General features: G+C 55.0%; 1 protein-coding gene across 1 annotated transcript; it reads right to left on the bottom strand.

Annotated features, from left to right (window-relative positions):
• Positions 1-1,618: 1,618 nt before the first annotated feature.
• FN3KRP (fructosamine 3 kinase related protein) lies at positions 1,619-15,716 on the bottom strand. Its single transcript, XM_008013381.3, has 6 exons — positions 15,490-15,716; positions 10,852-11,003; positions 9,037-9,128; positions 6,491-6,573; positions 3,143-3,265; positions 1,619-2,898 (listed from the first exon to the last, which is right to left on the bottom strand). The coding sequence occupies exons 1-6, from the start codon at positions 15,628-15,630 to the stop codon at positions 2,560-2,562; spliced, it is 930 nt and encodes a 309-aa protein (XP_008011572.1). The 5' UTR covers positions 15,631-15,716; the 3' UTR covers positions 1,619-2,559.
• Between the last annotated feature and the right edge of the window lie 11,693 nt (positions 15,717-27,409).

The raw sequence follows: 27,409 nt of genomic DNA, 5'->3' as shown, positions 1-27,409 counted from the left end.
GGGAGTCGAAGAGCACAGGTGCCAACGGGATGAACCTACCCGGTGGGGAGTCAAGGAGCACATGCGCCGTCGGGACAGACCCACCCGGTGGGGAGCCAAGCGGCACAGGTGCCCTCAGGATGGACCCATCCAGTGGGGAGTTGCGGGGCACAAGTGCCGTCAGGATGGACCCACCCAGTGGGGAGCCAAGCGGCACACTTGCCGTGGGGATGGCGCCACTTTGGGACGTCACTTGTCTTGGGAACAGTTATCTTTTTCACAAGGTCAAAGTAAACAACCGGCAATCCTGGCAAACGGTAGTCGAGGACCTGCCAGGTTGGAAACTGACAACCAGACTCATGGTCCTCCTCACTCCACACAGAAACCAGCATTCTAAAGGAGCTCGGTGGTTCTACGTTGTGCTGAGGGGCCCTGACTTAGAACAGAAACAAGCTAACAAGAGAAGTCATCAATCCATCCCCTTCAGCCCAGTTCATGGCACCCTGGGTGACCCTCAGACCAGGTGTGTGCCAAGCTCACAAAGTGGCTTCTTCCCTGAAGGCAATTCTACAGCTACTTTCATTCTCCCTTTAACGTCTTCCACAGGTGAATAAGAATAGCTGCACCTCTGCCAAGTATCGCAGACAGTTCTTAGGCTAGTCCTGCTCTTTGAAGCTCTGAGCTATCCTTTTAGCCTAACAAAAAGACAAGGTTAAAAAGAGTTTTTTTAAGAAACAATAGTTGGGCCAGGGATGGTGGCTCAGGCCTGTAATCCCAGGACTTTTTGGGAGGCCGAGGCGGGCGGATTCTTTGAGGCCAGGAGTTCAAGATCAGCCTGGCCAAGATGGCAAAATCCCATCCCTACTAAAAATACAAAAATTAGCCAGGGGCGGCGACACACACCTGTAGTCCCAGCTACATCAGGAAGCTGAGGCAGGAGAATCCCTTGAACCCAGGATGCAGAGGCTGCAGTGAACTGAGATCGCACCACTATACTCCAGCCTGGGTGACAGAGCGAGATGAGATCGTACCACTACACTCCAGCCTGGATGACAGAGCGAGACGCTATCTCAAAAAAATAGAAACAGTTGGGAGGCTGACGCGGGTTGATTGCCTGAACTCAGGAGTTCGAGACCAGCCTGGGCAACATGGCGAAACCCAGTCTCTACTAAAAATACAAAAATTAGCCAGCGTGGTGACACACCGGCTACTGCAGCTACTTGGGAGGCTGAGACATAACAACTGCTTGAGCCCAGAAGGTGGAGGGCGCAGGTTGAAGCGAGCCAAGATCGCACCATCGCACTACTCCAGCTTGGAAAGAGTGAGACTCTGACAGGCAGGGCAGGGCCGGGCAGTTGGGTCAGGCATGGTGGCTTAGGCCTGTAATCCCAGCACTCGGGAGGATTGCTTGAGCTCAGGAGTTCGAGACCAGCCTGGGCAACATGGTAAAACCTCGTCTCTACTAAAAATACAAAAAGTAGCTGGGTGTGGTGTACACGCCTGTAGTTCCAGCTACTTGAGAGGCTGAGATGGGAGGACTGCTAGAACCTGGGGGGTGGAGGCTGCAGTGAGCTATGATCATGCCACTGCACTACAGCCTGGGCAACAGAACAAGACCCTGTCTCTAAAAACAACAAAATCACTAGTTGTGCCTGTTTATTGTCACAAAATATTATTACAAAAGTTTTTCAGCAAACAACTAAATATTGAATTACAATAAATGAGGGAAATATACAATCTTGTACATTATTGAAACCACTGAAAGTTTATTCAAATTTTTGCGCAAAGGATTTATTAGCATCAATGCCATTCATGAAATATTTCTCATTACTACAATACTGAGGGAAGGAAAAATATTAGTTCAGTACGTATTTTAATGTTGCAAAGGAATGACAACTCAGCAAGCTTTAGAAAACGGCAGAGACGGGGTCATAACAGAAGCAATGAAGACTCCTGGATTTACCCAAGGACACCCTACGGCCAGCGGCTTGGTCTCTCCCAGAGTCTGTTTACAGACTTGCTCAGCCTGTGGCAGAGCCCAGGGATCATGCAGGAAGAAGCGGGAATATACTTGATTTTGGAACTGGTCATTTTAAGATGCTTTTAGTAAGATGGTTTCACGTCTACGCCCAAGTCTGGCCAACCAAGAAGCATCCACGTAGACAGCTCAGACACTCCGGTACAGGAGAGCAGGGAGGAGCGGCGGGAAGGTGCCCTACGAGCGGCAGTGCCCAGGAGCACTGGCCACCTCCCTGCACACCAGACACCCTCTCCCGCCCCACGGGAGATCACTTAGTTTCTCCACCTTGCAGCGGCAGTGGGGCTCAGAGTCACCCACACTCCACACATCCCTCTGTTCACACCCTGCCTCCAGCGCGGCTCCCTCTACCTACAAACCCCCACAAAGTGGTCAGCGCTGGGATGACGAAACCTTTCCTCTCATGTATTATATACTTTGCAAGGCTTGGAAACAAGCTACTGCGTTGGTCTAAAGCTACTCCGACCATGTGAAAAAACAAGAATTTGCCCTGAAGAGGACTGTGGAGAAACCTCTGAGGCCCCTTCCTGAGCAAGGCCCACTCACTTGACCAGATTCCTCATGATGTTCAGGGAGGACCCTCTGTACCCCGATCCAAAATGATTCCAGTGGTTCAGGTAGTGAAACAGCTGATACAACTGAAGGCGCTTCTCGAATCCTGGGGCCTTGGGGATTTTGCCGTGGTAGGCAGAGTAAAAGGAGCTGCTAAAGCCCCCAAACATGCCAGCTATTGCCAGCTCATATTCCGAGTGGCCGTAGAAAGAAGCTGGGTCAAAAATGACCGGCCCAGAGGAATCCTCTGCTACGTTTCCACCCCAGAGATCCCCGTGGAGCAAGGCTGGGATGATCTGCAGGTCACGGAACAGGTCAGGGATCTTTAACTGCAGGGAGGAAAATGGAGCCTCAGCAAATTGATCAAAGCATGCACGAGGAGTGCCCATGTTTCCCTAAGCACCGCTCCAGGTGCCTGCCCCCAGCCCAGGCACAGCGGATAGGACACCGCCAGGCACCCGCTTCCCATCCAGAACCAGACTCAGAGGTGGCCTCACCTGCCCTGGCACCTCCCCGACCTCAGGCAAGACGGGCGTGTGGCAGGTGCTGGGCGTGCAGTGAAGCCCCGCTCACCTGCAGAGCAGACCAAAGCTGGAGGGCCTCCCTGTCCCCAGATTCCTTCTCCACCATGTCCATCTGGGGCTGAATGCGCTGCCGGGCATAGAACACAACCCAGTCCTCCTGCCAGTCATTCACCTGCACAGTAACAGCAAAAGCAAAAGCAGAGTTCACTGGAAAATGCCAGAAGTGAGGGAGAGCTCAGCTACCCACAAGGATCTGAAAGTGGAGAGGGCTGCAGGGGCGGCACGTGGAAGGGGTGGCAGTCACAGGAGGCTGAGGGGGGAACCACATCCCGGGGGGAACTGGAGTCTCATGGACATGCTGAGACCTCAGATCCTATCCCAGGAGCAGTGGGAAGCACGGAGATGCTTCAGGATCCGCTCTGCAGCCTTCCAAGAATGAAGAGCCTTCTAGAACATTTTCTTTCTTTTTTTTTTGAGATGGAGTTTCGCTCTCATCACCCAGGCTGGAGTGCAGGGGCGCGATCTCGGCTCACTGCAACCTCCGCCTCCTGGGTTCTAAGCGATTCTCCTGCCTCAGCCTCCCAAGTAGCTGGGATTACAGGCGCGTGCCACCATGCCCGGCTAATTTTTTTGTATTTTTAGTAGAGACAGGGTTTCGCCATGTTGGTCAGGCTGGTCTCAAACTCCTGACCTCAGGTGATCCACCCGCCTCGGCCTCCCAAAGTGCTGGGATTACGGGCGTGGGCCGCCGCACCCGGCCCTACTCCTGCTTTCTTTACGTTGTTTTGTAGCAGCTGACAACAGTTCATCAGATGATGCACCAGAACTTCACCCAGCGGTCCTCTGGATTTTCCTTGTCATAGTACCAAGAGTGGTGCAGCAAATACCCTTGTGTCTGTGCCATTTTGCATACGTGTCAATATGCCTGTAGAATAAACCCTGAAGGATAATTACTGGGTCAGAGCATAAGTCCATTTAAAATTTTGAAAGAGGGGCCAGGTGCAATGGCTCAGGCCTGTAATCCCAGCACTTTGGGAGGCCAAGGCGGGCAGATCGCTTGAGGTCAGGAGTTGGAGACCAGCCTGGCCAACATGGTGAAACCTCGTCTGTACTAAAAATACAAAAATTAGCCAGATGTGGTGGCGGGCGCCTGTACTCCCAGATACACAGGAGGCTGAGGCAGGAGAACTGATTGAACCCGGAAGCTGGAGGTTGCCGCGAGCCAAGATCGCACCACCACACTCTAGCCTGGGTGACAGCGAGGCTCCATTTCAAAAAATAAATTAATAATTTTTTTTAAAAAATTTGAGGCTGGGCGCGGTGGCTCAAGCCTGTAATCCCAGCACTTTGGGAGGCCGAGACGGGCGGATCACGAGGTCAGAGATCGAGACCATCCTGGCTAACACGGTGAAACCCCGTCTCTACTAAAAAATACAAAAAACTAGCCGGGCGAGGTGGTGGGTGCCTGTAGTCCCAGCTACTCGGGAGGCTGAGGCAGGAGAATGGCGTAAACCCAGGAGGCGGAGCTTGCAGTGAGCTGAGATCCGGCCACTACACTCCAGCCTGGGCAACAGAGTGAGACTCTATCTTTTAAAATTAAAATTAAAACTAAATTTAAAATTTTTTTGATAGGCGTCGCCAAGTTCCTCTCCATAAAGATCACTGCCCCAAATCACACTCGCGTCACAGGGTGCCACGGTGCCTGCTCCCTTGTACTCTGGCTGGCACACATGCAACACACTTTTTGGTCTTTACAGGTTCAATATGTAACAAAAGATATCTCACTGTACTACTTTTTACTTTTTTTCTTTTTCTTTTTTGAGATGAAGTTTCACTCCTGTCACCCAGGCTGGAGTGCAGTGGTGTGATTTTAGCTCACTGCAATCTCCGTCTCCCAGGTTCAAGCAATTCTCCTGCCTCAGCCTCCTGAGTAGCTGGGATTACAGGCGTGAGCCACCAGGCCCGGCTAATTTTTTTGTATTTTTAGGAGAGACGGGGTTTTGCCATGTTGCTCAAGCTGGTCTCAAACTCCTGACTTCAGGTGATCTGCCCACCTTAGCCTCCCAAAGTGCTGGGATTACAGGCAAAAGCCACCATGCCCAGCCCAGAACATTTTCTTTCTTTCTTCATTTTTGTGAGACAAAGTCTTGCTCCATTACCCAAGCTGGAGTGCAGTGGCACGATCTCGGCTCACTGCAGCCTGAACTTCCAGGCTTAAGCAAAATCCTCCCACCTCAGCCTTCCAAGTGGCTGGAACTACGGGCACGCACCACCACACCCGGCTCATTTTTTTGTATTTTTACTAGAGAGGGGGTTTCGCCATGTTGGCCAGGCTGGTCTGGAACTCCTGGGCTCACGCGATCCTCCCACCTCAGCCTCCCAAAGTGCTGGAATTACAGGCAAGAGCCACCAGGGCTTTTATATATTAAAAAAAAAAAAAATTGTTTTTTTTCCTGCTAAAGCAACTGGCTAACATTTCCTCTTAATTTCCACTCACACTGGAGTACCGAGGCCAGAGCTGGCTGACCTGCCCCGAACCCATGGGTCACTTCTGACGTCTGTCCAGACAGCCTCTCCCCGTACAGTGGTGACGGGAAAAGTCACATGGAGCCCGCTGAGAAGGACCCTGAGAGGGGACATCCAGGACACAGGTGCTCACCACCCAGGAGGGAAGGGAGACAGACACACAAGACTGGAGTAGCACAGGATGCCAACATCATGCATCACGCAGTCATGCGCACACACATGTGCAACATACACATATGCACACACACACGTGCACACACATAGTGTGAGTACAGCCACGAGAGGAAGGGGCAGAGCTGGCTAAAAACCCCCCAGAGCAGGCAGGACCAGAGAACGCCACTCCCCGCCCCAAGCAGGTTTCTGGACAACCTTCCCCATTTCAAAGTCTTTCTACTGCCCCTGTGCCCACCAGGAAACCCCGGAAGTTTTCTAGGTTCATCTGTATCCTCCGGAGGAGGATAGGACGGGAGCCCTGTCCACGCCACACGTGCTGGGCATCGGGCAGCACTCCCCGGGCTGAAACGTGGAGGGAAGCAACCATCAAATCATACAACCAAAAGCTAACAAGCCCTTGTCAGTGCACCCTCTTGGAGAGTTTAGTATACCTAAAACAAAACATCTGTGAAATTCCCTCATTTTCACCCACCTGGAAATCCAGCTCCTAACTTGCTGCTCCTCCTCCGTTTCTTCATGCTTACCTAGCATATCAGGTGGGTCAATCTCACGTCAACCTCTCAAACATCAGCAAAGAAAAAACGGTGCAAATACTTTTACTAAAGCTCACCAAAAAAGGAAGGGGGTGTGTTCCCCCGACCCTTGTGTCCGAACTGCTGACCTGATTGTGAAATAGAGGTGAACGCTGTGCACTCACCTGGGGGAGGTATCCACAGCACGTCACCACGTCAAACCCAAACTGGTCCACAAAGGGCCGTTCCTCCCGCCCACCTCCTCTCCCTGGCAAGCAAAAGAAAAACAAGAAAGAAAATTAGTTCCAAGGGATCCCAGCGCCCACTCTCTAAACTGAGTCACCTTCAGACACAACCTCAGTGAGCACCTGCCAGCTTATGCCCCTGCCAGAGACACACAGGGCCTGGGTCTCCACCAGCTCACCGAACACCCCGAACAGAGCCTGCTCCAGCAGACGTCAGCATCAAAGACGCTAGCTGCTCCCAAGTAGCGGCACCAGAGGACACGCACAGGACAGGGAGCCTGCGGGCACCTCTCAGGGGACCTGTCTCACATCCCAACAGGACACGCAGGGGTGTGGGGGAGGACCACACTGTGACAGGAGAAAAAAGAGGAGGATGTTCTTAAAGAGGAAAAAGACACTTTGGGAGGCTGAGGTTGGCGGATCACCAGAGGTCAGCAGTTTGAGACCGGCCTGCCCAACATGGTGAAACCCCGTCTCTACTGAACAGAAAAATTAGCCAGGCGGCCAGGCGCGGTGGCTCAAGCCTGTAATCCCAGCACTTTGGGAGGCCGAGACGGGCGGATCACGAGGTCAGGAGATCGAGACCATCCTGGCTAACACGGCGAAACCCCGTCTCTACTAAAAAAAAAAAAAATACAAAAAACTAGCCGGGCAAGGTGGCGGGCGCCTGTAGTCCCAGCTACTCGGGAGGCTGAGGCAGGAGAAAGGCGTAAATCCGGGAGGCGGAGCTTGCAGTGAGCTGAGATCCGGCCACTGCACTCCAGCCCGGGCGACAGAGCCAGACTCCGTCTCAAAAAAAAAAAAAAAAAAAAGAAAAATTAGCCAGGCATGGTGGCAGGCGCCTATAATCCCAGCCACTAGGGAGGCTAAGGCAGGAGAATCGCTTGAACCCAGGAGGCGGAGGTTACGGTGACCCGAGGTCACGCTAATACACTCCAGTCTGGGGAACAAGAGCAAAACTCTGTTTCAAAAAAAATAAATAGGCCGGGCGCGGTGGCTCAAGCCTGTAATCCCAGCACTTTGAGAGGCCGAGACGGGCGAATCACGAGGTCAGGAGATCGAGACCATCCTGGCTAAAGCGGTGAAACCCCGTCTCTACTAAAAAATACAAAAAAAAAACTAGCCGGGCGAGGCAGCGGGTGCCTGTAGTCCCAGCTACTCGGGAGGCTGAGGCGGGAGAATGGCGTGAACCCGGGAGGCGGAGCTTGCAGTGAGCTGAGATCCGGCCACTGCACTCCAGCCTGGGTGACAGAGCGAGACTCCGTCTCAAAAAAAATAAAAAAATAAAAAAATAAAAATAATAAAAATAATAAAAAATAAAAAATAAAACAAACAAACAAACAAAATAAATAAAAAATAAAGAGGAAAAAGAATCTGCCCCCAATCCATCAGAAAGGATGGCTCTCAGTGGCAAACCTGGTGCCATGTATGTCAAATAAACTACTGTGCTTTGAAATATTCTCATGCAGGGTGCAGTGGCTTGTGCCTGTAATCCCAGCACTTTGGGAGGCTGAGGTGGGCGGATCACCCAAGGTCAGGAGTTCGAGACCAGCCTGGCCGACATGGTGAAATTCCATCTCTACTAAAAACACAAAAATTAGCTGGACGTGGTGACAGGCGCCTGTAATCCCAGCTACTTGAGAGGCTGAGGGAGGAAAATCGCTTGAACCCAGGAGGCAGAGGTTGCAGTGAGCTGAGATTGTGCCACTGCACTCCAGCCTGCGGACAAGAGCGAAACTCCATCTCAAAAAAAAAGAAAGAAAAAGAAAAGAAACAAGCTCACTCCTCTGCAGTCTCCCTAACTCAAGAAAAATCCCAATGGACTGCACTCCGTAAGACTGGAGGAAGGGGCAGGACAGGCGACTGGGGGGCCTCTCAGCGGATCCTCGCCACACAGGCAGCCTGGGGGACCCGTCATGGACCCTCACAGAACAGACTGTCTAACAGCACGTCTCTTGCAGCAGACCCTTGGTGATCTGTTCCGATCGTGAGCTAATCTGCCCACATTTACCACATGGGCTGTGCACAGATTCCAAATGTCAGCAGATTACAATACCGGAAAATTCCCTCAATCCTGACAGCGCGTTACGCTCTAGAAAGGTCAGACACGATGGCTGTAATTCTGAGCCTCAAGCATGACTGTTTTACAGGAACAGACCCTGTGGTCCAAGCTCTGGCTTTTTATAGAAAGCCAGAGAGCCTCTGCTTACACTCTTCCCGGGAAGGAGAGGTAAAAGCAACCGTAACACTAGGCGCGTCTCGCTTCCAGCAAATGTTTTGTCTTTCAAATACATTTAGGACCAACAGACACATCACATTCACCGTGTTCAGTGCACTGTGAGATGCGGCTCGAGGCTGACGTTCCCTTGCTCTGGCATCAGCCCACGTCCGACCCTCCTGTGGCTGCTGCACGGCCCCACCTGAGCCCACCCTGGCTGAACGTCCTCCTCTAGGCAGGAGCACCCACGGCCCCCGCAGTGCCATACCCACTGTGCCCGCCTCTTTCAGGAGCGTCTCTCCACGCTTCTTGTTCTCAAGGTGTAAATCGGCCAGCTGGGCTCCAAGCTTTGCAGCATGACTGTCAAATCAAAAGGCAGCAACTAAACAAACGATACACAGAAAAAGGCAACACACCCACTGCTCAGTCTCAGGACACACAGAGAGGGTTTTTCTTTTCGAGATGGAGTCTCACTCTGTCGCCCAGGCTGGAGCACAGTGGCATGATCTCAGCTCACTGCAAGCTCCACCTCCCAGGTGCAAGCAATTCTCCTGCCTCAGCCTCCTGAGTAGCTGGGATTACAGGCGCCCGCCACCATGCCTGGCTAATTTTTTTGTATTTTTATTAAAGACGGGGTTTCACTGTGTTGGCCAGGCTGGTCTCAAACTCTGACCTCAAGTCATCCGCCCACCTTGGCCTCCCAAAGTGCTGGGATTACAGGTGTGAGCCACCGTGTCCAGCTAGTAGGTCGGACATTTTGAGGACCGAAAGTCGGTTCTGGTGAAGCAAGAGGGGGATAAAGGTGTTGATTATTTGACGATCTTTCCCAGCCTCGTCCGAGTTTGCAGTGGGGTTTTTTTTTTTTTCCTCTCTTTTTTGAGACCGAGTCTATTGCCCAGGCTAGAGTGCAGTGGTGCGATCTCAGCTCACTGCAACCTCTGCCTCCTGGGTTCAAGTGATTCTCCTGCCTCAGCCTCCTGAATAGCTGGAATTAGAGGTGCCTGCCACCATGCCCAGCTAATTTTTGTACTTTTGGTAGAGATGGGGTTTCACCATGTTGGCCTGGCTGGTTTCAAACTCCTGACCTCAAGTGATTCACCCACCTCAGCCTCCTGAAGTGTTGGGATTCCAGGCGTGAGCCACCGTGCCCGGCCCGCAGCAAGGCCTTTGGTCAGTATCTCACTCTGGGAGATTCCTCTTGCTTCCACCCCTGGTTGCAGAGTGCCTGCCATTCATTCTGCAGAACTCATGATATGTGGAATCACGGGCTCTATGCATCACACTCCTTAAAATGATGCCCCCAGTACAAGCTTCAGTCATCAGAGAAACCACTCGGTGGAAAAGAAAGCCAGCTGGAGGCTGGTGTGAAGGTGCACCTGCTCAGATAACAAAGCCGGCAAGGGGGTGGCGTGAAGCCAGCCGGGGCTGGTGTGAAGACACACCTGCTCAGATAACAAAGCCAGCCGGGGGTGGTGTGAAGACACACCTGCTCAGATAACAAAGCCGGCAAGGGGGTGGCGTGAAGCCAGCCGGGGCTGGTGTGAAGACACACCTGCTCAGATAACAAAGCCAGCCGGGGCTGGTGTGAAGACACACCTGCTCAGATAACAAAGCCGGCAAGGGGGTGGCGTGAAGCCAGCTGGAGGCTGGTGTGAAGGTGCACCTGCTCAGATAACAAAGCCGGCAAGGGGGTGGCGTGAAGCCAGCCGGGGCTGGTGTGAAGACACACCTGCTCAGATAACAAAGCCAGCCGGGGCTGGTGTGAAGACACACCTGCTCAGATAACAAAGCCGGCAAGGGGGTGGCGTGAAGCCAGCTGGAGGCTGGTGTGAAGGTGCACCTGCTCAGATAACAAAGCCGGCAAGGGGGTGGCGTGAAGCCAGCCGGGGCTGGTGTGAAGACACACCTGCTCAGATAACAAAGCCAGCCGGGGCTGGTGTGAAGACACACCTGCTCAGATAACAAAGCCAGCCGGGGGTGGTGTGAAGACACACCTGCTCAGATAACAAAGCCGGCCTGGGGCTGGTGTGGAGGGCACCTGCTCAGGTAGTAAAGCCAGCCGAGGGGTGCTGTGGAGACGCACCTGCTCAGATGCCTCATGTCCACATGCTCCATCACCAGCACGCTCCCACCGCCTGGGGCATCCAGAACCTTGATGGGCTTGGGCACTCTCACTGTGTTTGTTTTCAGGATGGCAGTTAAACTTGCCATCTCACCTTCAAACATTCTTCTGGCCTGTCAGAAAAATACCAGAGGAAGTGGAAATGGAGGGAGGCAAGGTTACTTCCGGGAAGGTTCTGTAGATACGTTTTCCTCTGGCATTACAACTTCAAACCAAGACTATCCTGACAGGATTCCATATACATGGACAGTGTTTTCAAAGGCACTTGCCAACTGGGTAGGCTACAGGTTCAGATGCTGCACTGGAAGAAGAGGACTTCAGCTTGCTAGTGTTGGACTATATTTGTGTGCTATGGTTGAATCGGGAGGTTCTCTGGGGAGAGGAAAGTCGAAGGCACTCAGATCCGGCAACAGCGGGACTGCGAACGTGGGTTACCTGTCAGTGTCCTCAGACAACACCTCAACTGCAGTCCTGTTCCACCTACAGGACACAGACTCACCCGGCCTCTCAGCTGCAGGTGGCACCCTGACTGCCTATGCCAGTGACCTGGGGTCACTTTTCACCTGCACACACCACCAAGTTCTATGCCACCTCCTACCCAGCGCTGGAAACCACCTCATCTTGAGATGCCGTTTCCATCCGAATCCCCAGGACCATAGCGACTCCTCCCTTTGGTCCCCCTGCTCACCACACAGCAGTGATCCCTGCAGAAGAGGTCAGAGCCAGTGGCCTTTCTTTTCCTCCTGCTACACACACCACTGCCCTGCCCACTCTCCCATCCTCACCTGAGGTTCCGCCCTTACACACACAGACACATACTACACACACAACATATACACAGACACACAGCACACACACAACATATACACACAACACACACACAACATATACACACACAACACAAACACAACATATACACACACATACACACGACATAGATACACCATACACACACAACATACAGACACAACATACACATAGACACACACACACAACATACACAGCAGTGATCCCTGCAGAAGAGGTCAGGGCCAGCGGCCTTTCCTTTTCTCCTGCGACACACACCACTGCCTTGCCCACTCTCCTATCCTCACCTGGGGCTCCACTCTTACACACACACAGACACACAATACACACACACAACACACAATGTACACACAGATGGACACACAACATACACACAGACACACACACTCTTCTCATGCTCCTGACTTCCAGCTGTCTCAGCCTTCTTTCAGTTCTTCAGAGTCCCCACCTCCTCAGCCTCAGCGCCCCACCACGGCTGCCACGTCACCACTGCTTGGAACACTCTTTTTTTTTGAGATGGAGTCTCGTTCTGTCACGCAGCAGGCTGGAGTGCAATGGCGCAATCTCGGCTCACTGCAACCTCCACCTCCCGCGTTCAAGTGATTCTCCTGCCTCAGCCTCCGGAGTAGCTGGGATTATAGGTGCGCACCACCATGCCCGGCTAATTTTTGTATTTTTGTTGTGGTGGTTTTGTTTTTTTGTTTGTTTTTTGAGACGGAGTTTCACTCTTGTTGCCCAGGCTGGAGTACAATGGCGCAATCTCGGCTCACTGCAACCTCCGCCTCCCAGGTTCAAGCGATTCTCCTGCCTTCACCTTCCCAAGTAGCTGGGATTACAGGGGTGCGCCACCACGCCCGGCCTAAATTTGTACTCTTTTTTTTTTTTTTTTTTTCTGAGACAGAGTCTCGCTCTGTTGCCGAGGCTGGAGTGCAGTGGCCGGATCTCAGCTCACTGCAAGCTCCGCCTCCCGGGTTCACGCCATTCTCCTGCCTCAGCCTCCCGAGTAGCTGGGACTACAGGCGCCCACCACTTCGCCCGGCTAATTTTTTGTATTTTTTAGTGGAGACGGGGTTTCACCGTGTTAGCCAGGATGGGCTCGATCTCCTGACCTCGTGATCCGTCCGTCTCGGCCTCCCAAAGTGCTGGGATTACAGGCTTGAGCCACCGCGCCCGGCCCAATTTGTATTCTTAGTAGAGACGGGGTTTCACCATGTTGGCCAGACTGTTCTTGAACTCCCAACCTCAGGTGATCCGCCCTCCTCGGCCTCCCAAAGTTCTGGGATTACAGGTGTGAGCCACCATGCCCAGCCCTTTTTTGTTTTGTTTTGAGACAGAGTCTCACTCTGTTACCCAGGCTGGAGTGCAATGGCACAATCTCAGCTCACTGCAAACTCTACCTCCTGGGTTAAAGCAATTCTCATACCTCAACCTCGCGAGTAGCTGGGATTATAGGCGTACGCCATCACGCCCAGCTAATTTTTGTATTTTTAGTAGAGACAGGGGTTCACCATGTTGCCCAGGCTGGTCTCGAACTCCTGACCTCAGGTGATCTGCCCACCTTGGCCTCCCAAAGTGCTGGAATTACAGGCCACTGTGAGCCACTGTGCCTGACCTCCTCTTGATTATTCTTATTTGTCCCTCACATCCTTGTGTAATTGGTTTTCTCCCATCCTCCTCCCTTAAGTTAATCTTTTGTACTACTGCACCCCAGCTGATGCTTCATTGTACCTTGGGTCTACTCTGGAGATCAGTGTTCTTGGCTTTAGTTAGAAACTTAGGGCTACATCCAGGTGGGTATTTCTGTGGCGGAGCCTTGGCCTCTAGCTGGTTCACAGACCCTCCTTCCCCTCTCTCTGCATTTTGTTTTCAGTATTACCCCTTATTTTCTCCTCAAGTAGTTACTCTAGTAAAAGTATAGCTAGGATCCAGTTTTCCCTTTATTTTATAAAGACAATGTTTTGAAAATTTTGCTTACACAGTGCTTATCTTCTCAGTAACCTTATCTCTCTTAAGGAGTGATAATAATTTTTTTTTTTTTTTTTTTTTGAGACGGAGTCTTGCTCTGTAGCCCGGGCTGGACTGCAGTGGCCGGATCTCAGCTCACTGCAAGCTCCGCCTCCCAGGTTTACGCCATTCTCCTGCCTCAGCCTCCGGAGTAGCTGGGACTACAGGCACCCGCCACCTCGCCCGGCTAGTTTTTTGTATTTTTAGTAGAGACGGGGTTTCACCGTGTTAGCCAGGATGGTCTCGATCTCCTGACCTCGTGATCCGCCCGTCTCGGCCTCCCAAAGTGCTGGGATTACAGGCTTGAGCCACCGCGCCCGGCCCAATAATATTTATAAAGTGTTTAGAATGGACTGTGGGTTGGGTGAGGTGGCTCCACACCTGTAATCCCAGCACTTTGGGAGGCCGAGGCAGAGGAGTTGCTTGAGGCCAAGAATTTGGGATCAGCCTGGGCAACATAGTGAGACCCTGTGTCTACAAAAAATTTAAAAATTAGCCAGGCCTAGGCTGGGTGCAGTGGCTCACGCCTGTAATCCCAGCACTTTGGGAGGCCAAGGCAGGTGGACCACTTGAGGTCAGGAGTTCAAGACCAGCCTGGTCAACATGGTGAAACCCCGTCTCTACTGAAAAATACAAAAATTAGCTAAGTGCACACCTGTAGTCCCAGATACTCAGGAGGCTGAGGCAGGAAAATCACTTGAACTAGGGAAGTAGAGGTTGAGAGACTGCACCATTGCACTCCAGCCTGGGCGACAAGGCAAGACTCCGTCTCAAAAAAAAAAAAAAAAAGCCACACACAGGTTGACCCGTAGCTGATATCTCCAGAACAAAGGTTTGAAGGGGAGTTTTGAGAGAACATCCGTGTTCCAGAATAAGATGATCCCACATCATGGAAGGTGAGATTCAGTCCTGGGAATTAAATGTAAATAACTAGGAGAATGATTTTTTTTTCTTTTTTTTTGAGATGGAGTCTCGCTCTGTTGCCCAGGCTGGAGTGCAGTGGTGCAATCTCGGCTCACTGCAACCTTTGCCTCCTGGGTTCAAGCGATTCTCCTGCCTCAGCCTCCCGAGTAGCTGGGATTACAGGCGCCCGCCACTGCGCCCGGCTAATTTTTGTATTTTTAGTACAGACGGGGTTTCACCATGTCGGCCAGGCTGGTCTCGAACTCCTGACCTCGTGATCCACCCACCTCGGTCTCCCAAAGTGCTGGGATTCCAGGCGTGAGCCACGGCGCCCGGCCAGAGAATGAATCTAACATTAGGACAGAGCCTGCCAGGGCGTGGTGAGACGCAGCAGCTGGCCTGGGGGCAGCACCTTCGCCCCGCTTCACAACGCACTGGCGAGGCTCACGGGGGACGGGCACCTCCAGAGCCCCGTAAGCTGAGGACTTAACCAGCTTCACCGGCTGGAACGACCCCACGGAACCAGCGCCGCAGGGCACGAACCCCGGGAGCAAGACTGCAGCAGCCAGACCCGCCCCATTGCCCGCAGCGCCCCCGGGAGAAAGTTCACGGGGAACAGGAGGCCTGGGGCGGCCGCGGTTCCTGCTCCGGACAGTTCCCCGCAGGTGCAAACTCGTCCGGACGCCCCGGACGCTTCCGCCGTCGCCGTTCACCGCTCACCGCTCGCCCCGCGCAAAGGGTTCTCCCCCAGGGGCGGCGGCGGCAGGCCCGCGAGAGCCAGCCCCGGCCTCCGGCGGGAGAAGCCCAGGCCGCGCCCCGCGCCGAGGCCCGCGACCCTCCCCGGACGGAGACCGGTCCCCCGGCCCGCCCGACCCGCGGCCTGACCTCCGCCTTGGGGTTCACTTTCACGAACACTCGTCCTCGGTCCGTGTCGTAGCTCCGGCCCTGGCTGATGCACCCGCCCCCCGTGTGGCCCGTGGCCCTGACGGAGCCGCAGCCCAGCTCGCGCCTCAGCAGCTCCTCCATGTTCCCGCCGCGGCCGCGGACCCGCCCCGGGCCTGACACAGACGCGGGAGACGGCGGCCTAGCAGGCAGACGTGAGTTCGCGCGGGGATTGGGCGGGGGCGGGTGGGGGCGGGGCCCGGCCGCAGAAATGAGCGCTAGGATTGGGTGAAAAGCGAGGAGGGGCGGGGCCTGGCCGCAGAGACGAGCACAGGGATTGGGTGGCGGGAAGGGGCGTGGCGTGGCCGCAGAGTTGAGCGCTGGGATTGAGGGGCGGGAGGGGGCGGGGCCGGGAGGCAGGTAGGCGCGAGGGATTGGGTGGGAGTGAGATGACGTCAGGGGGCGGGGCCTGGCCCACCGCGGAGTCGCCTTAGCCGGTCCCGCCGCCCCGACCCCGACGGTTTGGGTTCAACTCTCCTGCACAAAACAAGTGGAAATGGTGATGGAAATAGTTAAAACATATTTTCCAAAGAGCTGACCCAATAGCAAGGGACGTCAGCCCAAGGTCTGGGTACCGGGAGCCGAGAATGTTAAGACTCTGCTTTTCCCCGGGCGTTTGCTGAACCCGAGAACAGGGAGCGGCGGGCGCGCTCGGGGTGCACGTGCAGTGGAGACACCTCCGCTAGACCTGGGGCCCGAGGCTGACAGCTAACAGCAGCCCTGCTGTTGCGGCCAGTGTCAGGCGTCAGCTGGGCTGGCCAGGAATTCCCAGACACCTGGCAAGGCAGGATTCGGGGTGGGTCGTGCGGAGGGCCATCGGCTTCCCCGCTTCCGAGGCCTTCCGACCTGGGCTGAGCCCGGCTACCCGAGTCCCCGGGTCTCCCGCTCACAGACTTCTCGGCCTCCGCCCTTGCAAACGCCAGCTCCCCGCGTCCTTCTCCTGTCCTGGATCTATGTTTACATCCTACTGGTTCCGTCTCTTTGGAGAACCCTAACACAGCTCTCAACACAAGGATGAACTAACTGCAAGAAGGCCTGAATAGGAACTCTGCCAGGAGGCGAAGAGGTTTCAGCCTTCAGCAAAGGATGGTTCATAGAAACCGTTTCCATAGTCGGCCCTTGCATGGATTACAACCCTAATTAATATTACCTACGATAAACAAAAAATTTAAGTATAGATTTTAGTCTAAAGCAAATAGGAAATCTCGCTTCCCTGGACATTGGCAGAAGAAAACACAAATCCTCTCCTGAGGCCAGGTGCAGTGGCTCACGCCTCTAATCCCAGCACTTTGGGAGGCCAAGGCAGGTGGATCACTTTATAATTATTTATTAAATGGTATGTATGTGTGTGTTCACGCACTTTTCTGTGTGTATACTGCATTTCACAATTTTAAAAAGCAAAAAAGATTAGCCGGGCATGGTGGTGGGCTCCTGTAATCCCAGCTACTTGGGAGGCTGAGTCAGGAGAATCGCTTGAACTTGGGAGGCGCAGGTTGCAGTGAGCCGAGATGGTGCCATTGTTCCCCAGACTGGGTGACAAGAACAAAACTCCATCTCAAAAAAAAAAAAAAGAACAGATGAAAATCTACAAATGGTAATAGATAAACCAAGGAACACTTTAGAGAAGAATGAGAGAATTAAAAGGTACTCTAAAGGCCGTGGAGTGCGTGAACCACTCCCTGTACGCTCCTCCTCTCAGCCAGGGCCTGTGGATGTCCCTGTTTTTATCTATGGCCTTGACCGTTTGGACTTTTTTTTTTTTTTTTTTGAGACGGAGTCTCGCTGTGTCACCCAGGCTGGGGTGCAGTGGCGCGATCTCGGCTCACTGCAAGCTCCGCCTCCCGGGTTCACGCCATTCTCCTGCCTCAGCCTCCGAGTAGCTGGGACTACAGGCGCCCGCCACCTTGCCCGGCTAGTTTTTTGTATTTTTAGTAGAGACGGGGTTTCACCATGTTAGCCAGGATGGTCTCGATCTCCTGACCTCGTGATCCACCCACCTCGGCCTCCCAAAGTGCTGGGATTACAGGCTTGAGCCACCGCGCCTGGCCCCGTTTGGACATTTTAACTCCATGCCAAGAACATGAACATTTTCATCAGAACTATGCAACCATTACGTTTTTGTTGAGAACCTTTTTTTTTTTTTTTTTTTTGTGGTGGAGTCTCACACCCTGTCGCCCAGGCTGGAGTGCAGTGGCGCGATCTTGGCTCACTGCAACCTCTGCCTCCCGGGTTCAAGCGATTCCCCTGCCTCAGCCTCCAGAGTAGCTGGGATTACAGGCGCACACCACTATACCCGGCTCATTTTTGTATTTTTGGTAGAGATGGAGTTTCGCCATGTTGGCCAGGCTGGTCTTGAACTCCTGACCTCAGGTGATTTGCCTGCCTTGGCCTCCCAAAGTGCTGGGATTACAGGCATGAGCCACCATGCCTGGCCAAAAGTCACTCTTGAAAATACTTTCTCGGCCAGGCACGGTGGCGCCTGGTCCAGCTGCAGCCTCGCAGGGTGCCCCCAGTGGCACCAGAAATGGCCTGCTCCACCATGGCCAGGGTGCCTGGCTGTGCAGTGGCCAGACCTCATGGTTTCTCGCTCACATACCCCTCGCCACTCCATGCCTGGCAGATCTGAGATTCATACCAGTGCCATGAGCTGAGCACAGCCTGCCAGGCCAAGTGCACAGAACGAGCCCAGTGGTCCTGAGTAAAAACTTGGGCAAAGGTGCGACCGGCCACAGAGGTTTCCAGCTGGCGAAGCGACATCCCGAGGATCCCCTGACATTACCACAGAGCCTGGTGCACAGTGTACTCAGAAAGTGTCTCCCAGCCGGGCGCAGTGGCTTGTGCCTGTAATCCCAGCACTTTGGGAGGCCAAGGCGGGCAGATCACCTGAGGTCAGGAGTTGGAAACCAGCCTGGCTAACATGGTGAAACCCCGTCTCTACTAAAAATACAAAAATCAGCTGGGTGCGGTGGCGTGGGCCTGTAATCCCAGCTACTCGGGAGGCTGAAGCAGGAGAATCACTTGAACCCAGGAGGCGGAGGTTGTAGTCAGCTGAGATCACACCGCTGCACTCCAAACTGGGTGACAGAGTGAGAATCTACTCAAAAAAAAAAGATGGTGTCTACTGTGGCCAGGATGGCCCAGGGCGGGGGTGGAGCTTGTGGTACGTTTTCATCTTGTGGCTCCCTGAGATGCCCAGGATATGCTGATGAGTAGGATGAGTTTGACTACTGTGCTGCAACCATCAAAAATTAAACAAAACTCTGTTGGACTTGGGTAACGCGCACACCCGGGGTGTTGGCGGGTAACGGGCACAGAACTGAGGCTCCACCCAACAGCCGATGTCAACTGATATAACTGGGCAGCTCCTGTGCCGGCAGCTCTAAACACCTCACATGTGCAAGGAGCCGTTCCCACTGGAGACACGGGGAAACTGAGGCCCAGAGGGGGCACTGCTGCCCAAACAACTTGGCAACCTGGCTGGGAGGCGGTGGAGTCAGGATTCCACCTCAGCCAAAGTTCTCACTCCCTCTCACCTCCAAGTACGCAAAATGAAGCTCACAACACTCGCCAGGCGGGATGTGGATTAAAGACATGAACGGACAGAAACAAGTGTTCCCAAGAGGGGGTTGGCCCTAACTAGGGGGCGTAGCTGAGCCTGCCAGAGCCTTTCTGTCCTCCACGTGGCTCCTGTCAGCCTGTGTGGGGTCTGGCTGTCTCAGGGCTGCCCACAGCTGGTGCAGCCTCTGCAGGGGCCTGGGACATCTCTTCCCACCAGCCTGCGGCGTCACCTCCATTCTAAGTGAAGCTGTTGTGGTGCTAGGAAGAGCAGATGGGTCCCCCGTACCCTGGGGAATGGCTGTGCCTGCTCTGGCTTTGAAAGGTGGCCCCTGTTGAAGGGTCCCCGTCCATCCACCTCCTTCCTGTCCTCTCCTCCTCCAGTGTCCTGCTCCTTCTGGCAGCCCCGCCTCCCGCTCAGGCGCAGCTGCTGACCTCCCCAGGCAGGGGCCTGGGCTGAGACCAGGGAGCAATGCTCCCCCGACCTCCTTGAAGCCGGTCCTGCTTGACCCACTTAAAACCTAAGACTCGGCCGGGCGCGGTGGCTCAAGCCTGTAATCCCAGCACTTTGGAAGGCCGAGATGGGCGGATCACAAGGTCAGAAGATCGAGACCATCCTGGCTAACACGGTGAAACCCCGTCTCTACTAAAAAAATACAAAAAACTAGCCGGGCGTGGTGGCGGCGCCTGTAGTCCCAGCTACTCGGGAGGCTGAGGCAGGAGAATGGTGTGAACCCGGGAGGCGGAGCTTGCAGTGAGCTGAGATCCGGCCACTGTACTCCAGCCTGGGCGACAGAGCCAGACTCCGTCTCAAAAAAAAAAAAAAAAAAAAACCTAAGACTCTCCCCACAGCAGGCACTGGTGCTGGGGGAGGCTGCCCGTGCAGGCCGCTGTGGGGGCCGTGACCAACTTAGGAGCTGCCACGTGGCTCAGAACAGGTTGCCTTTGGCCACCAACAACTGCAGCACCCACTCCAATTGAAGCCTGTATGTTTAGCCTGCCTCCCTCTCCCTGACAACTGAGGGGTTTTCAAGCTCCCCAGAGCCTGAGTGGGAACCCTGGTGGCTCTGAACTGTAGAGCCAGGCGGGAACGGGGGGCGGGAGGGTCTGCTCGAACTTTCCGGAACAGAAACGATAGAGCACCCATGTGAGCCCAGACCTGTCCTGTCTTCTCTACTCGGGTCCGCCTGGTGTGAACCATCGGGGCAGAAACCTGGCAGGAGGTGGGGCAAGAACACAAGGACACAAGCCTTGGAGGCTGGACACTCCAGTGTCCACTGGAATGTGGTGTGTACACCCAGGGTCTGAGCCTTGGAGGCTGCAGAACACCTAGCATGAGGTGTGGACGCCTGGGGTCCAGGACAGGCAGCAGCCACGTAGAGCTGGGCAGGCCCGAGCCGAAGCCTGCCCAGGGATCAGCGCTGCCCTCCCCAGGTACAGGCCAAGAGGAGCTGTGCCCAGCCTGTGTGAGGCCCTGTCTTCCCCGGCCCCCACCCCTAGCTCCTCTGGCCACGCAGGACACGCCCACCTGGGCTGTGGGAGCCTCATCACCCTGGGGTCTGTGAACACACACCTGAGGGGTCTCCTCGGTCCCTCACACTTCCGATGGGCTCACCCAGGCCCACCCAGACCTCCCCTACCCGTCCAGCAGCTACAGCTCCGGCTGCTGAGGGTGGGGATGGGCAGGTGCAGGTGGGGTGTGCAGAGAGGGACGGGGAGAGCATGGCAGGAGGGCAGAGGCGGAATGGTGGAGCAGAGGGCAGGCATGGGGGCAGTGGGTGGGGCGAGTGAAGCCCTGGGTAGGGCAGGTGGAGCAGGGGGCGGGCACAGTGGGGGGCCAGGGGACAGCGGTGGAACACGGGGGCAGGGGTGGGTCATGGGGGCAGTGGGTGGAAAGGGGAGGCAGTGGGGTGGGGCATGGTGCAGGGGGCGGGGCAGGGGGCAGTGGGTGGGGTCAGGGGTGGTACAGGGGCGGGGCATGGGGCAGTGGGTGGGGTCAGGGGTGGTACAGGGGGCGGGGCATGGGGCAGTGGGTGGGGTCAGGGGGTGGTATGGGGGGGCGGGGCATGGGGCAGTGGGTGGGGTCAGGGGTGGTACAGGGGGCGGGGCATGGGGGGGTCAGTGGGCAGGGTGGGTGGAGCAGGGACCCGGCATGGGGGCAGGAGACTGGGGTGGAAAACCAGGGCAGTGGGTGGAGTGAGAGTGGGGGATGGAGCAGGGGGAAGGCATGGGGGCAGTGGTTGGGTGGGTGGTAAGGGGAGAGGGACCCGGGCAGTGGGTGGGAAGGGTGGTAAGGGGGCAGGGCACGGGGGCAGAGGGCAGGGCAGGTGGTAAGGGGGTGAGGCATGGCGGCAGTGGGTGGGGCAGTGGCAGGGGCTGTGGCAGGAGCCCTATGTGAAAATGGGTTTTGTCTTCAGGGCTCTGGTACATCTGGGGCATCCATGAGGTTACAGTTTTGCTTAAAATAGGTTTTCTTTCTTTGTTTCTTTCTTTCTTTTTTTTTTTTTTTTGAGACGGAATCTCACTCTGTCACTCAGGCTGGAGTGCAGTGGCACAATCTCAGCTCACTGCAAGTTCCGCCCCCAGGTTCAAGCGATTCTGCTGCCTCAGCCTCCCGAGTAGCTGGGATTACAGGCGCCTGCCACCATGACTGGCTAATTTTTGTGTTTTTAGTAGAGACGGGGTTTCATCATCTTGGCCAGGCTGGTCTTGAACTCCTGACCTCGGGATCCACCTGCCTCAGCCTCCCAAAGTGCTGGGATTACAGGCATGAGCCACCGCGCCCGGCCAAAATAGATTTTCTTTCTATAGCAGAAGAGCAACTGGCCCCCTGGCTGTGAACGCTTGGTGAGTCATCAGCAGACGTACATCCAAACTGCTCAGCTGTTCGTTTCTATTTACTTCTTGACAGCAGAGGAGAGAAGAAAGAAGAGTTAGTTCCGATGCTCGAGTGCCCGGCTTTCAGGGAAATATGGTCAGTGTCTTTTTACAGTTCCTCAGTCTATTTTTATCCAGGCATCAGAGAATGAAACTTAAGAAAGAAATACTTTCCAATAGTCTGATGGTATAAAAATGTCGCATTACGTAAAAAAATTCCTCGTGTATTGCCTGGAGGTGGCAGGTGTTCCTCCTCCTCTCCACCTTCCGCAGTGGGGCCCCCCAAGCACCACAGCCGTGCTCTAGGCCAGAGACCATCGACTGATGCTGCAAAACACCCACCGCAGGACAAACTGCAGAATGAGTTCTTGCTGCAAAAACACAACCCACGTCTGGCAGCTCCTCAAACCATCGAATGGAGAACTACCGCGTGATCCAGCAATTCTACTCCTACGTATATGCCCAGGAGAAATTCAAACAGACATCCACGCAGAGGCGCGTATACAGTGCTCACAGCAGCTCAACCTACGGTGGCCAAGAGACGAAGCCATCCAAGTGTCTGCTGAGGAAAGAATGGAAGGACCCCAAGCAGCATTTCCATACGATAATATTATTCAGCCAGGGCCGGGCACGGTGGCTTACGCCTGTCATCCCAGCACTTTGGGAGGCCGAGGCGGGTGGATCATAATGTCAGGAGTTCAAGACCAGCCTGGCCAAGATGATAAAACCCCATCTCTACTAAAAATACAAAAATTAGCCCAGCCTGGTAGCACGTTCCTGTCATCCCAGCTACTCGGGAGGCTGAGGCAGGAGAATCACTTGAACCTGGAAGGCAGAGGTTGCAGTGAGCCGAGATCACACCACTGCACTCCAGCCTGAGTGACAGAGCGAGACTCCATCTCAAAAAAGAAAAAAAAGAAAGAAAGAAAGAAAAAATGCCGGGCGCGGTGGCTCAAGCCTGTAATCCCAGCACTTTGGGAGGCCGAGACGGGCGGATCACGAGGTCAGGAGATCGAGACCATCCTGGCTAACATGGTGAAACCCCGTCTCTACTAAAAATACAAAAAAATAAGCCGGGCGAGGTGGCGGGCGCCTGTAGTCCCAGCTGCTCGGGAGGCTGAGGCAGGAGAATTGCGCGAACCCGGGAGGCGGAGCTTGCAGTGAGCAGAGAGCGGGCCACTGCACTCCAGCCTGGGTGACAGAGCGAGACTCCGTCTCAAAAAAAAAAAAAAAGAAAGAAAGAAAAAATGATTACAAAAAATTATCGGGACATGGTGGTACGTGCCTGTAGTCCCAGCTACTTGGGAAGCTGAGGCAGGAGAATCACTTGAACTCGAGAGATGGAGGTTGCAGTGAGCCGAGATTGTGCCACTGCATTCCAGCCTGGGCAACAGAGCGAGACTCCGTCTCAAGAAAAATAAAAGGAGTACTTTTTTTTTTGAGACAGAGTCTTGTTCTGTCTCCCAGGCTGGAGTGCCATGGTGCAATCTCAGCTCACTGCAACCTCTGCCTCCTGGGTTCAAGTGAGTCTCCTGCCTTAGCCTCCCGAGTAGCTGGGATCACAGGCATGTGCCACCACACCCAGCTAATTTTTGTATTTTTAGTAGAGACGGGGTTTCACCATGTTGGCCAGGCTGGGCTTGAACTCCTGACTTCAAGTGATCCACCCACTGTGGCCTCCCAAAGTGCTGGGATCACAGGCCTGAGCCACCGCACCCAGCCCCAAAACGTAGGTGCTCCCGACACACGCTACAACATGGATGAAACTGGAGGGCGTTACGCTCAGTGAAATAAGCCAGCCACAGAAACACAATACTGTGTCTTTCCACTTATACGAGGGCCCTAGAGTCGTCACGTCTGTAGAGACGGGAGGTAAATGATGTTGCAGGGATGGGGGAGAACGGACGGAGAGCTGATGTTCGGTGGGACCGAGGTCTGTTTGGGGAGATAGAGAAGACCTGGAGAGGGAGGGTGGTGACGGCTGCACTGCAGCGTGAATGTGGTTAACGACCAAAGTGCCAGAATTACAGACATGAGTCACTTTGGGAGGCCAAGGCAGGTAGATCACTTGAGGTCAGGAGTTCGAGACCAGCCTGGCCAACACAGAAACCTATCTCTCAGGGTTTCTGGGAGGCGAACATGGGTGAACCTCGGGTGCCCTGAGGTGGTCACTACCCGTCGGCCCCAGGCCGGACGCTTCTGGATCCTCCCTTGCCCCCAGCCCTGCTGTCCCCATGGCCATGCTCTCCACTGCATGCTTGGCCATGGCAGACACCTCGATCTGGTGGAAGCAGCAGTCACAGCTGCCCAGGAGATGCTGGCGGGAGCCACCAGGACCGAGGCCAACATTGGGAATGCGTCCTGCAGTGCGGGGACAGGATGCGGCTCTCGGGAGAGAGGCTGCCACATGGAAATAAAATTTCTCTTCAAATGTTGGGAAGGGCAGGACCCCCACTTTGACGATTCTGGGGGCATTTCTGATTGTTGCAGGAGGTGGCGGTGTTGCTGGCATCTAACGTACGGGGGCCAGGACATTGCCCAACACCCGACAGTGCTCAGGGTGCACCCCAGCCAAGAACCCTCGGGCCCGAGCATCGACGGGCTGGGTTGAAGACACTCTCCCTTAGTACTGAGGGCCATCCGAGGGCTCCTGGACCAGAGGCCGAGGGGACAGCCGCACCCACCTCCCCGCCCAGGTTCTATAAGGTGGGCTCCACATTCCACAGCTTGTTCCCACCCTCGGTGGTACCCAGGTACCCCCCTACCATGGGCCGTATGATGGACCAAATGTTTGTGTGCCCCCAGATTAATCTACTGAAACTGTACCTGCAAAGTGATAGTCTTTGAAGATGGGGACTCTGGGCTCCCGCCTTTGGACTCTGCAGCTGCAGACCAGCCCTGCACACTCACTGTCCCAGACCCACACCTGCAGGGCCTGATGGCCCAGGCAACCAGAGTGATGGAGCCACTTCTTCCAGGGTTCCACTGACTCAAGACCAACTCAGACCCGTCCCTGTCCACAGCGTGCCCTGCCTGGCTCTGGGGGTCCTGGCTCTGGAGGGTGGGAGGTGGTTCATTAAGAGGCTGCATGGGTCGGGCACGGTGGCTCACATCTTTAATCCCAGCACTTTGGGAGGCTAAGGCGGACGGATCACAAGGTCAGGAGTTGGAGACCATCCTGGCTAACACAGTGAAACCCCGTCTCTACTAAAAAATACGAAAAAAAAAAAAAATTAGCTGGGCGAGGTGGCGGGCGCCTGTAGTCCCAGCTACGCAGGAGGCTGAGGCAGGAGAATGGCGTGAACCCAGGAGGCGGAGCTTGCAGTGAGCTGAGATCCGGCCACTGCACTCCAGCCTGGGTGACAGAGTGAGATTCTGTATCAAAAAAAAAAAAAAAAGGGGCTGCACGATGGTGAGCCCGAGATGGGAGTGAAGAAGTTTAGGTTGGCCAGGTGCAGTGGCTCACGCCTGTAATCCCAGCACTTTGAGAGGCCGAGGCGGGCGGATCACGAAGTCAGGAGATCAAGACCATCCTGGCTAACACGGTGAAACCCCGTCTCTACTAAAAATACAAAAAATTAGCCAGGCGTGGTGGCGGGTGCCTGTAGTCCCAGATACTTGGGAGGCTGAGGCAGGAGAATGGCGTGAACCTGGGAGGTGGAGCTTGCAGTGAGCGGAGATTGCACCACTGCACTCCAGTCTGGACAACAGAGCGAGACTCCGTCTCAAAAAAAAAAAAAAAAAAAAAGTTTAGGTCAGGGATTTGGGTTGTCCTGAGGACAGACCACCCACCTGCCTGAGCCCCCCGTTTCCTCCGAGTGCAGGACACAGAGCAGTGCCCCGTGTATGAATGCTGAGGGGAGTGTGGGGACGACAGGCAGGGTGGGGGGAGTGTCCAGGGAGGGGCCAGGTCCGGGGAAAGGCCCGAGGCCGCACATCTCAGCCCTCACTCACCCAGCCTCAGCTGTGTCTGGAAACACGCCGGAAACTCCCCTGGGCATGGTCGTGGTCTCAAGTTGTTAGTACGTCACCACCCTCACATAAATGGGAGCCGAACGCACATTAGGTTGACCTGGCTCACGAGTGGGGGGCCTGGAAAAGACTCAGGAGCTGGCTGGACACGCCCCTGAAAGCTTTGATTCTGCAGCTGATGGAAGCAGCAGTGTCACGGAATTGCTAAGTCAGACACCAGGCTGCTGGGTCCACAGAACCAAACACGCTGGGCCAGCAGGGTCACGCTTTCCATTTTCTACAAGTTCACTACAAACCTTTCAGGGCTGCGCGGTCAGCGTGGAGGAGAAGTCAAAGTTCATTCCCGGGAGAGGCTGGGGGCGTTGCTGTGTGGTCGGCCCCGCCCTGGAGGCGACAGGTGTGTCCGTGGATGGTTCTGATGGGACCAGGGCAGAGGGGCTTGCTGCGGGAGCTGTCGCCCCCCACCCCGGGTGGAGTCCTGAAGGACCCAGGGGCGCTGACCCAGTGAGAAGGGCCACGCACGTGCAAAACGGGGGCCTGGTTTGTTCAGGTGCTGAAGTGGCATGAAGTATTCCAGAAACACGTCGTCTGGTGTCCTCGGCAAAACAGCTGAGAAGAGCAGACGTGGGCTGTGCCCTCACATGGGGCAGGAACAGAAGCCACAACAGGGCCATGAGCTCAGCGCTGCAGGGAGGCACAGCCAGTGAGTAGGGGACACGGGCTGCGCCAGACTGCAGTAGAGGTGGGGTGTGAAGAGGTCAGGTGAGGGTTGGATGGGAGTCGGGTGAGGGGTGAGGACAGAGTGAGAGGTGAGGTCAGGTTTGAGGTGGGGTGTGAGGAGGTCAGGTGGGGGTTGGATGGGGGTTGGTTGAGAGGTAGGGTGAGAGGTGGGGGTTGAGTGGGGGTCAGGTTTGAGGTGGGGATTGGGTGGGAGTCAGGTGAGACAATGAGGTGGGGCCTCAGGGGTCATCCAGGTGGATGGAGAAGCCACCCAAGCACTCATCCTGGGTCTCTTTTTTTTTTTTTTTTTTTTTTGAGACGGAGTCTGGCTCTGTCGCCCAGGCTGGAGTGCAGTGGCCGGATCTCAGCTCACTGCAAGCTCCGCCTCCTGGGTTTACGCCATTCTCCTGCCTCAGCCTCCCGAGTAGCTGGGACTACAGGCGCTGCCACCACGCCCGGCTAGTTTTTTTGTATTTTTTTAGTAGAGACGGGGTTTCACCATGTTAGCCAGGATGGTCTCGATCTCCTGACCTCGTGATCCGCCCGTCTCGGCCTCCCAAAGTGCTGGGATTACAGGCTTGAGCCACCGCGCCCGGCAATCCTGGGTCTCTTATGTCACAGCCATGGCCAGCAACCAACCCTGAACCCTCCCTGCTGTGCCTAAAGGGCAGAGCCAGTGCCGGGGGCCCTCACCGCGGGGAAGACTGGAGACCACAGGGCTGGGAGGCGGACGCAGGCT

This window comes from Chlorocebus sabaeus, chromosome 16, assembly GCF_047675955.1.
Source record: "Chlorocebus sabaeus isolate Y175 chromosome 16, mChlSab1.0.hap1, whole genome shotgun sequence".
NCBI classification, from domain to species: Eukaryota; Metazoa; Chordata; class Mammalia; order Primates; family Cercopithecidae; genus Chlorocebus; species Chlorocebus sabaeus.
This window is presented reverse-complemented; position numbering and strand designations above follow the sequence as displayed.

Bases quoted from the DNA above. Each gene is read 5' to 3' on its own strand.
- FN3KRP (XM_008013381.3), bottom strand. From the start codon at position 15,630: ATGGAGGAGCTGCTGAGGCGCGAGCTGGGCTGCGGCTCCGTCAGGGCC. The intron at 3,266-6,490 runs GTGAGTGCACAG...GTTACTGTGCAG, and splicing joins GCTGTGGATACCTCCCCCAG to GTGAATGACTGGCAGGAGGA. The intron at 2,899-3,142 runs GTGAGCGGGGCT...TCCTCCCTGCAG, and splicing joins AGCTTTGGTCTGCTCTGCAG to TTAAAGATCCCTGACCTGTT.